Genomic DNA, 12,346 nt, shown 5'->3' on the forward strand with positions numbered 1-12,346 from the left:
AACTCAAGGGGGTTCATATTGATTTTCCAATAAAAAGAAGATTGCGCACGAGCATATTTGCGAATAATTATTTATATAGCGCACACATATTCCATAGAACTTCATTCATGTTCGCCTCTGCCCCAAAGGTGTTAACAACCCACAGTCCATAACGAATAAGCTAATTAACCTACCAGTATTAACGCAATACTACCTAATAGGCTAACTGCAATGCCAACCTTGCTGCCCCAATATATGTAAAAAGGGCACATTTATCCAATAACATTTGCAGCTATTTATCCCCAAAATAGTTGTTTTCAGTGGTAAGCGGCAAATATTATGCCCCCAATGTAGGACGGAAATCCCTTCATCCCTACCGGCAGCTGCATCCCCCATAGGTTTTAATAGAGGATGCAATGCTGCCAGGATTAGCTATGTATTGGTTCTCGCAGCTGTCACCATCTTCCAAATTGGGGATGTAGTTACGGCAGTTTCCCCAGGAATCCTCCGCGGAAAATGGCGGGTACACAAGTGTACAAGCCCTGGAACCACACTCAGCATGCCGCCGGGGCCGTCTCCTTTTGGAGCCCATGTACAGTACCTTCCTGTACTGGGTGTTATATTCACTTGATGTGATTGCATTCCGTAAAGTGGTCCTGGGTGCTATATCGTGGCCAGATTGCCAGACTGCATCGCAAACCCGATCATTAATAAACCACCCCCTAAGGTTGGGTAGTAAGAGTGCTGTGTGGCTTAAGGGCCGCTAAGAGAATTCAAAAGCCAAATCGATTATGCGTACGGATCGTAGCGAGCCTACGAGAGGCCAAAAAAGCGACAAAACTCAGCATTTAATCTGTTGCAACGTGACTGCCAGGAAACCGCCGTTTGTGGGTGGTACCCGGATGTTTTCTGGGCGTGTGTAGAAAAATGCAGACGTACCCCATGCGTTTTCAGGGAGGGTGTAAGACGTCAGCTCCGGCCTCGATCAACACAGTTGTGGAAGGGTCAGGGTTCTGCACACTTTCACAGACTGGGAAAATCATGTGATGGGTTGCAACTGGATTTGCAGCTGGCTGCCATAAAGCGATCCATTCGCTTTACGGCAGGTTTCAATCAATCCATTTGGTGGCTGTTTGAACGTAGGGCTCTGCAACTTCGTCCACCAGCGATCAGTTCTGAATCGGGTCCATAGTAAGCTCAGAGATTTACTCAGATCAAACACCCAATGTAGCTTCAAAGCATCTATTTACACAGCCGCATATCCTACAGATGTCTTCTCTGGGCTGTTGCTACGTGTAGACACCATAGTATCGTCTGCCTGAACAGCGGTCATATCAGTGACGCTCGGAATGGCCAGATAATTCAAGCTGCATCCAAGGATGTAGCAACTGGCTTCAGCATGCCCAGAAAACGGGGTCAAAATGCCCGTTTTCTGTAATGATGCCTGCCGCCACCCCACTCCACCCTCAAACAGCCACAGCATGCCGGGCGATTTGAGCGACCTCAGTGCAGGATCTGCTCGTGCGCAAATCTCACACCACCAGAGATGTAGGCAAACCATCTCTGAATTAGACCCAACATTGGTACTTGTGGATTATCACGGCTCCCATCGCATGCCATATATAGTGGCATGCGATTGGATGCGATTTTTGCAGTTTTACCATTTTTACAAAATCGCATGCGATCGCATCGCATGCAATTTGATCGCATGCGTTTTTTAACAGAAAAGCATCCAAATGCATTGAAATTAGTATCAAACATGTTCAATGGCCCCCAAATGTCATTTTTGAGGCTGTACCACCCCCACTATCAATGCAAACCCTTTCTATGCTCAACTCCCCACCGACGTGGATAGTGGGGGTATGAAAAGGTCGTAGGACGCGTACCGCCACCGCTCGCCACGCTTCGGGTTTGCGTTCATAGTGGGGGTGGTACAGCCTCAAAAATGACATTTGGGGGTCATTGAACATGTTTGATATTAATTTCAATGCATTTGGATGCTTTTCTGTTAAAAAACGCATGCGATCGCATGCGATGCGATTTTTTGCTATGCGATGCACATCGTGGGAGCCGTGATAATCCACAAGTACCCCAACATTCCATGAAGTAGATGCCCCTTTTACATACAGGAAAGGTGAGACCAGGACACAGGCGGTTACAGGGCTGCATTCAGCTAGAACAGAACACATTGAGGGGTAGATGTATTATCAGGTGGTTGCCATTTGATAACTGCATGGACCTGCTTCACTCATTATCGAGGAAAAGCAGAGTGAGTGTTATCGCATTCTCTCTTTTTCGGCTTCTGACCGGCGCTTGCAGTGAATCTGCTCCTGCATTATGATCAGAAATCTCCCAGCAGCATCCGGGGCTAAATGAACAAACCATCTTTATTGCTTTTGTCTGCACAATCCCTGGCTTTTGGATAAGACTAGATCGGCCAAGCATTTCTTATGTGCTGCCAAATGCTATGTTTCTATTTAAATCTAGAAGGTGTACAGACTGTATGACCCAGAAGACCAGTATCTAGAGGAGGGTAAATGCACAGAACACCTGTTGCACTAAAAAAAGTTTCCTTTCACTAACAGTTCGTGCGAGAGAAGCAGATGGTCACAGATAAATCCCGAGGGGTGTGTATGGGAAGTGAGAGTGAAAGGGGATAACGGCCATATGTGGCACTGACTATTGGCGTACAAGTGCCTGAAAGCCGTACATTCAGTCTGAGAATTCAGGATGTGTCACTGGCTTCCAGGAAGTGTGCAAAACGCCTAATAACGACTGCAATGTTCATCAAAGGGAAATGGGGACGGCCAGCTGGTCGCAAGGGTCGAAAAACAAGTAAACCCTCGAAGATTGCCTGGCACCAACGCAGACGTTTTGTTGGCATGCGCAACACCCATTCCACGCACCATAAATTCATACTTCCATCATGTCACAAGTCTCTGGTGAGCTGACCGTCTCGCCCAAAAAAATATGTGTGACACGCTTCAGGTGTCCAAAATGCTGCACTGTCCTCTGCTGTGCACATATTCTCGTAACACATGCTGACAATTATATATTTGACCGTACAAGTTGCATAAACAGATTTATTCTCCCCTAGGGCAACTTTACAGCCACTGTCGTCCATTATGATTAAATGGAGAGTTTTTGCTAAGATCTCCGCTCACCAAGGACGGAGAGAGGGAGACGGGAGAGATACGGCTTGTGTGCAAATCATGGGACAATTTATTCTCTGCTTCCAGGAACAGTTCAGTTACAAGTAAGCAATTTACATTGCATTCATTTACTCAGCTGTAACTTTCCCTTCTAGGAAGGGCGGAGATCTTAAAAGCCTATTTTAAGATTAGCCACTGACATGCACAAGGGGAGAGCTGGACAGAGGGAGACAGTTACAGGAACAGTCAAAACTTATTTAAAAATCGGTAACTAGATGGATGACCACCAAGAAGCAGAACGACTTGATGTAGGCTGGCCACTCACCTATACAATTAGTGATCGTTACCAACAAATGAAACAGTGACAGCGCTAAGGAAACAAAATGCAGAGAACAATGCTCTTGGTTCACGTAATACAGGGCTGGCCAAACCAGTCCTCGAGATCTACCAATGGCCCATGTTTTCAAAATCCCCTAGCTGGTGCACAGCTGTAGTCATTAATAACTGTCACATGTCCCAGATCACCTAGCTGGTGCACAGCTGTAGTCATTACTAACTGTCACATGTCCCAGATCACCTAGCTGGTCCACAGCTGTAGTCATTACTAACTGTCACATGTCCCAGATCACCTAGCTGGTGCACAGCTGTAGTCATTCCTAACTGTCACATGTCCCATATCACCTAGCTGGCGCACAGCTGTAGTCATTACTAACTGTCACATGTCCCATATCACCTAGCTGGTGCACAGATGTAGTCATTACTAATTGTCACATTTTCAAACATGCTGCGTTCATTCCTACAATAGATCCACAGGATGCCTGAGAAACCCAAACTGTTGGTAGATCTTGAGGACAGGTTTGGCCACCCCTGATGTAAAACAACTTAAATCAGTATGGTCAAATATCCCAATATCCTGCTAATGGTGCGCACAATCAAAATGATTTTAGAGCACGTGTAAGTGGGGCAGGTGAATTATTATTATTTTTTTTTTTTTTTGAAAGGTCCGAAGGGCACATTGTGTGTTTAAGAATCAGAATCAACTTTATTGGCCATGTGTGCTTGCGCACACTAGGAATTTTTTGTAGATTTCAGTGCAGCATCAAGCAGGGGTAAGTGTGTGTGTGGGGGGGGGGGGCACATGCCCGCAGAGCTGCGCAGCGCCTAGGCAGCCATCAGCAGCTGACACTATAAGGACACTATAAAAGTTTACTTGTGTATAACAATAAAAAAAATCCTGGTAGTCAAAACGTAGCAATAACGCATGTAAGCCTCCACTGGGATACATTAGTGATACTGCTGCTTTAGGCCATGGTCAGATCAAATAGAAGGCACATTATTCTCCTCCTCCGATAAATCTCTTCACCCCCATCCCCATTGCTCATGATCCCAAAAGAAAAAAAAAAGAAGTCTCACAAGAAGATTGTGTCTCACTTCGAAGACGAATCTCTGCTGCAGCATGACAGTACATCACTGTGCACCTCATTTATTCCAGATCAGTGCCAGACCACACTGACAAACAGATGGGGACCCCACTGACAGAGAGAGACTGACAGCAGACAGATACGGGAGAGCCAAGACAGAACAAGTTAACCAGTGTATCTCTCCAGGTTACTGGGGGCCGCGCCAACGGCCTTGCTGACGGCATTTGGTCCCCGGGTGCTGTGCACCAATGGTCCATACAGAAGATTCGCTATAAATATATTCCATTTATTCAAAATGCATAGTGTGGCTGATTTCTTCACGTTATCTTCCTGTGTTTAAGAATAATGGGGCAGATGTATGAACCAGCGTTAAGTGCAAAAATGCACTTAACGCTGGTTAACTGGGGGGGGATTACGATTTCCCTAATGTATTACTAGCGCACCTAACGTGCGCTAGTGACAGCCCGCCGAGTTACGCTCGGCGGGGCTGTCCCCTGCAATCCCCCTAGGTATTAACGGCCGGGGCGATGTATTAACAGCCTTCAAGGTGTTAATTCACCCCGGCCGCTTCGCCAGCACAGGGCTAGCATTGTCCTATCCCCCACTGTGGGGACAACGCTAGCCCTGCGTCTGGCTTGGGCTGCGCTGGAGATCTTGCGGTTTTAGCGTGATCTTGCGCATGCCTAGAAAGCCGGCCAGGGGGAGGGACGGTGAGTGCGCATGTGCGGGGCGGCGAGGGAGCCGATAAGGAGAGCCGTTCACGCTGGGGATAACGGCTCTCCTTATCTGCTTAATACATCTGCCTATAACGTTTGCCCGCTTCTTCACGTTATGCTGGAGAAGCGGGACTCGTTATGTGCAAAACATTATAGGCAGATTAATACATCTGCCCCAATGAGTCTTAAATCTTAGAAATTGCAGCTACAGGAGTGTGGTAACGGCACTCTCTGGTGGAGTACTACGGTGACTGCTAAGGGTTGCACCTACCTGACGTGCTTGCCCTGTTCTGCCAGCATCTTCACTAAATCTGCGATGGGGTACTGAGCTTTGGCAGCGCACAGACCATAACCTGGAAGGACCAATGTAAATATTAAGTAAATATGGCATACGATATTAATTTTCATACTTATTTGAACAATATAAAACTATGGGGGGGGTGCGCAATGCTCCACCTCTATTCCCGACGCGGGAAATAGCCGCGGGTCTCTATTCAATGCTGTCTTTACCGAAAGCATTGAAGAGGGATCACGGCAGAAGAAGCCCAACTTCAGAAGCTGTGTGGCCCATTCTGCCGATAATGGCCGTGGATTGTTGCGGTCCCGGCCACAGATCGACAATCCACAGCCGTTTACGTAGACACGCCCACTTTTCGATGATCGGCAGACGGGATATTGAAGCCCACCAGCCGATTTGCTGTCGGGCAAAAAGTAAACGGGCCTGGATCACGGCTAGTGGGGAGGGATAGACAGCCATGATCTGAGATTGCATACCCCCCTGTATGTTGTACGTCATTACCCAGTGGACTGGGACTCGTACGCCATTGTATATTGGATCAAGTTGTGGTTTTAAATTGGTGGTTCAGCAGCAGCAGGCCTGGAAGGTGATTGGATATTGTGGATATCACCAATTATTTGCAGTTGTGAATAAATCCTGTGCTGATAAAACCGGTACCCTTAAGGTGAAGAATGCTCCTGACCTCTGTCAGTAAATCACTGCGAGCCAACGCAAGAGCTATGCAGCAGCGCTCGCTCACAAACACGTAAAATGCAATAAATAAGAACAGACCAGAGTTTCTCTTTTTGTGTTCCATCGTATAATGTAAAACAGGTGTACCACACTCAAACACTCTGGAGCGAGGAATGTTAACGCCTCTGATTTTGAAAAAACTGGCGATCTATTGACGAATTCAAGTCCTGATAGGTAATCGTTTTCTGCTGGGGTTCTGCTCGGTGCCACAACTTATCAAAACATAATACAATTTTCAGAATTAGGGATGAGCTTGGGGCGCGAAGCCCCGAGTTGGTGTGTGCGGGGTGGGGTGGGGGGTGCTGATTTGGGACATCATATTGTAACAGTAATCTAGCACTTATTGGGCCAGATGCACTAAGCTTCAAAAGTGATAATATGAAGAGTGATAAACATTCAACCAATTAGCTCCTGCCTGACATTTTAAACACAGTCTGTGACATGGCAGGTAGGAGCTGATTGGCTGGTTGTTTATCACTCTCCATTTTATCACTTTTGAAGCTTAGTGCATCCAGCACATTATCACCTAATTTTTATTTATTTTACCAATATAATACAGGTTGAGTGTCCCTTATCCAAATATCCGTTATCCAAATTAATCCAAAAGGTTCAATAATTTTTTTTTGCTGCTAAAAGGCACTATGAGGGACACGATATGTAACTGGTACTACTGGGCACATCTGTAACAGCACTACTGGGGACATGATATATTACTGGCACTACTGGGGACATCTGTAACAGCACTACTGAGGACATGATATGTAACTGGCACTACTGGGGACATCTGTAACAGCACTACTGAGGACATGATATGTAACTGGCACTACTGGGGACATGATATGTAACTGGTACTACTGGGGACATGATATGTAACTGGCACTACTGAGGACATGATATGTAACTGGCACTACTGAGGACATGATATGTAACTGGCACTACTGGGGACATCTGTAACAGCACTACTGAGGACATGATATGTAACTGGTACTACTGGGGACATCTGTAACAGCACTACTGAGGACATGATATGTAACTGGCACTACTGGGGACATCTGTAACAGCACTACTGAGGACATGATATGTAACTGGCACTACTGGGGACATCTGTAACAGCACTACTGAGGACATGATATGTAACTGGCACTACTGGGGACATGATATGTAACTGGTACTACTGGGGACATGATATGTAACTGGCACTACTGAGGACATGATATGTAACTGGCACTACTGAGGACATGATATGTAACTGGCACTACTGGGGACATCTGTAACAGCACTACTGAGGACATGATATGTAACTGGTACTACTGGGGACATCTGTAACAGCACTACTGGGGACATCTGTAACAGCACTACTGAGGACATCTGTAACAGCACTACTGAGGACATGATATGTAACTGTAGTGTTCATTCTAGCACCTGCTATCTTTGAAAACCCATGCAATTCCTCTTCCCTGCCTGGGGTGTCGCTGTCTGCTGTAGTGCTTCTAGCACAGTGTGGTCTGTGAATCAGAACTAATATGCAAACCAGACCTGTGCTAGCAACACCACAGCAGACAGTGACACCCCAGACAGGGAACAGGAACTGAATGGGTTTTTTAAAGATGGCGGGTGCTAGAATGAACACTATAACTGGGACATCTGTAACAGCACTACTGGGGACATGATCTGTAACTGGCACTACTGGGGACATGATCTGTAACTGGCACTACTGGGGACATGATCTGTAACTGGCACTACTGGGGACATGATCTGTAACTGGCACTACTGGGGACATGATCTGTAACTGGCACTACTGGGGACATGATCTGTAACTGGCACTACTGGGGACATGATCTGTAACTGGCACTACTGGGGACATGATCTGTAACTGGCACTACTGGGGACATGATCTGTAACTGGCACTACTGGGGACATGATCTGTAACTGGCACTACTGGGGACATGATCTGTAACTGGCACTACTGGGGACATGATCTGTAACTGGCACTACTGGGGACATGATCTGTAACTGGCACTACTGGGGACATGATCTGTAACTGGCACTACTGGGGACATGATCTGTAACTGGCACTACTGGGGACATGATCTGTAACTGGCACTACTGGGACATCTGTAACAGCACTACTGGGGACATGATATGTAACTGGCACTACTGGGACATCTGTAACAGCACTACTGAGGACATGATCTGTAACTGGTACTACTGGGGACATGATATGTAACTGGCACTACTGGGGACATGATATGTAACTGGCACTACTGGGACATCTGTAACAGCACTACTGGGGACATGATATGTAACTGGCACTACTGGGACATCTGTAACAGCACAACTGGGGACATGATATGTAACTGGCACTACTGGGACATCTGTAACAGCACAACTGGGGACATGATATATAACTGGCACTACTGGGGACATGATATATAACTGGCACTACTGGGGACATGATATATAACTGGCACTACTGGGGACATCTGTAACTGGTACTACTGGGGACATGATATGTAACTGGCACTACTGGGGACATGATATGTAACTGGCACTACTGGGGACATGATATGTAACTGGCACTACTGGGGACATGATATGTAACTGGCACTACTGGGGACATGATATGTAACTGGCACTACTGGGGACATGATATGTAACTGGCACTACTGGGGACATGATATGTAACTGGCACTACTGGGGACATGATATGTAACTGGCACTACTGGGGACATGATATGTAACTGGCACTACTGGGGACATGATATGTAACTGGCACTACTGGGGACATGATATGTAACTGGCACCACTGGGGACATGATATGTAACTGGCACCACTGGGGACATGATATGTAACTGGCACCACTGGGGACACTGGGGACATGATATGTAACTGGCACCACTGGGGACATGATATGTAACTGGCACTACTGGGGACATGATATGTAACTGCCACTACTGGGGACATGATATGTAACTGCCACTACTGGGGACATGATATATAACTGGCACTAAATATGTGCAAGAAAATTATTGCTTGGCATTTAAATTCAGTGCCTGAGGTAGGACACAAACTTTGTTTCATGTTTTTAAACCTTGTGTTATGCACAAATAAAATATATTTGTGTGTATTTCATGTGTTTGATGTGTTTGTACAACATAAATGCAAGATACCTCAAGATACATAATTGAAATATAAAAAATATTCTGAAATACAGAATAATCCGTTATCGTAAATTATTCTGGTCCCGAGCATTTTGGATAAGGGATACTCAACCTGTACTTAACATTCTAATTATTACCTCTCACCTACAGATGAAGCCACGCTCATCTGCCCTACCTATGGCGGTTGGCCCGACATACGAGGCGTGTTTCAGCGTGGCGAAGCATTGCGCAACCTGGCTAGTGTGGCACATGGCGTTGCCGGTGAGTGTAATGCTCATGTTCATCCACCAGATGTCACCAATGCGCATGCGTGAGGTCTTCAATGAAATACAGTACAGTAATACAGTCCAGGAACTACTTTACCATTTTGTAAATACAGTATGGTACGTAACCGATCTTTATTGGTCCGCCGTGTTGTACAGTAATTATGTTACTAAGTCGCTCATTCAGTTTCAGGGACTCGGTAGGGAAATGTATGCGGAGCTTAGCCCACTGTTACGGAGCTAATATGAGCATACATTTCCCCTCCGAGTCCCTGGGGCTGAATGAGCGTCTATGTAGCATAATTAGTGTACTGGCTATTAGCCACAAGGGAGCCCAGTCTTATGGAGCTGCAGTAAGCTCTGCATACTGTACACAGGTGAAGTGGAAGCAAAGGTGGGCAGTAAATGGCAACGGCGCTTAACATATCCATCCGCAGCACTGTACTGTAGTTTTCATTACTGGAGCAGTCGCCACCCAGCTGTGAAGAAGTGTAATTACATGCTTTTGTCATAGAATGCCTTAGTGCGCCATAACAAGACATTTCTCATGGCCCAACAACGAAGGCCAACAGGATGGATGAGCATGGCTACATCCTGTATGTAACACAACACATAACTGCTGTACATAGCACTTAAACTATTAAGGTGATGCCTTCGGGCAGTTATGCTCTGCTGGCTTAGGGGAAGACCGTACCATGGACTTGAACCTTAAGCTGGCCATACACTTGTCCAATTTTGCCACTCCCCCACCCACGATAAAACCGTGTACAGCTGTTTAGAATGGAGGGTTGATATGAACATAACACACTATAAAGACCAATTGAAATATACAGAACTGAACAAATATATCAAATTATTCTTTATGACATTGTAAGTGTTCACTCTAGCACCTTGCACCTGTCATGATCTGTGTAGTTAATCTTTCCCACCAGTGCAGAGACAGATCAGAGTGTGTTCAAAGCACCAGAGCAGACAGCGCCACCTTAGACAGGAAAGAGGAACTGCACAGGTTGTGATTGGTACTAGAATTAACACAAATAATGAGGACTATTGTAGTAAATAAGTATTTCTATTTATAAACGTATCCTCTCTTGTGCACTTGGCATTTCATTACATTCTTATAGTGTGTACTTTTAGGGTAATGTCAATTTAACAATTACTTCTAAAGTCATCAAACATTCCGCAAGTTATGGGGCTCCTTTATCCACGAGTGATAAAGCTCAGTGGCTCGAGCACCATTTCTCAAATGCAATCAGCTCCTGTCATTTTTCAAGCACATGACAGCTGGGAGCCGATTGGCTGGGGCACCATTTATCATCCAGAATGAGTTCTATAACTTGCTGACAAATGAGCACCTATGAATGAATGTAAAGGTGCCCATACACTAGTAAGATCTGGCTGGTTGGAACAAAAACGTGGTTATGGATGAGTGACAGTTTTCCAGCATTTACAAGCAAATGGTCAACTGTCATTTGTTCTCATCCATAACCATGTTTTTGTTCCAACCAGCCAGATCTGAAGATAAATCTGCGTGTGTATGGCCACCTTAAGACCGCTGAATCTTGAACACAGAAGCAATAGCATACAATTCCCCATCTCTGAAGGACACATTACCTGGTGTAATGATGATGTTATTGGCATCCTTTATCAATTCCACTGCATTTTCCAGATTGATTTCTGTGTGGGTACCGGTGATCTCCATTGGCTTTCCTCCTGCTGTAGAGGTGGTTCCGTACCCCCCGAGGATCACATTAGCAAGGGATCGGTTCATGGCCTGGTGATAAATGAGCGGATGAGCAGTGATGTCATAAGGGAGAAGGATGTTCTATTACCTTTACATCGCTTTATTTCAGATCTTGCATAACGCACTGCTAAGCTACTTGGTCCAATGGAAGAATTCATCTTGGCTGCACGGAATACCAAGCTGCTAATAATGTAACACAATACGCTGATTCACAAGCACAGGATTATACCATCAAAACTAAAGATCACAGGGATAATGTTTAGTCTGTGAATGGGAGTTAAATGGTATGTATGGTATGTGGCAGGACCATTCTCTCTCCTCACCTCCACATACTCCAGTGGCTGGCATAAATGGGTATTCACTTGATTTTACTTTGATACAGTTCAAAAGAGGTGAGAATAGACAAAACATTACACAGACACTGATCTACCGGGAAATTATACTCTATACAACTATCATTTCCTTGAAGATATTTCTTGTATGTACACTTGGTAACTGAATTCCACAAATATACCTATCACAGGCTTCACACACACACGCCTGCAACGGATAGACTTGTGGAATTCCGTTAGCAAGTGTACATAGAAAAACATTTATATATTATAGACAGAGAGATGTAGGGGGTAAGCAATATGGGATTCAGACTGTAGGAATGACTGCCGAATCCTGGGACGCTTTTGTCTGATCCGACATAAACTTGACAGTCGGAATTCAATGTTCTGGCTGTTAAGGTGTCAGAAAGTTAGTGGATCGGAGAAAACAGCCGTGAATTCAACAATTTGCGACTGTATCAGTCAAAACAGATCCAACGTAAAAAAAAAAGTAGGACCAGACACCCCTTAATGGGGTCATTACCGCCATCATTGATTATTATGGGTG

The 12,346-nt window shown here is 45.4% G+C and overlaps 1 protein-coding gene across 2 annotated transcripts in view; it reads right to left on the reverse strand.

Moving 5' to 3' along the window:
• NNT (nicotinamide nucleotide transhydrogenase) overlaps positions 1-12,346 on the reverse strand; it is a 108,178-nt gene that overhangs the window by 21,021 nt on the left and 74,811 nt on the right. For both annotated transcript variants that reach the window (XM_083153961.1, XM_083153970.1), the window contains exons 18-19: positions 11,338-11,497; positions 5,540-5,621 (exon numbers count right to left, since the gene is read on the reverse strand). In XM_083153961.1, coding sequence (XP_083010087.1) covers positions 5,540-5,621; positions 11,338-11,497 — 242 coding nt within the window. The remainder of the gene's footprint in view (positions 1-5,539; positions 5,622-11,337; positions 11,498-12,346) is intronic.

This window comes from Crinia signifera, chromosome 1 (genome assembly GCF_055691185.1).
Source record: "Crinia signifera chromosome 1, ASM5569118v1, whole genome shotgun sequence".
Classification (NCBI taxonomy): Eukaryota; Metazoa; Chordata; class Amphibia; order Anura; family Myobatrachidae; genus Crinia; species Crinia signifera.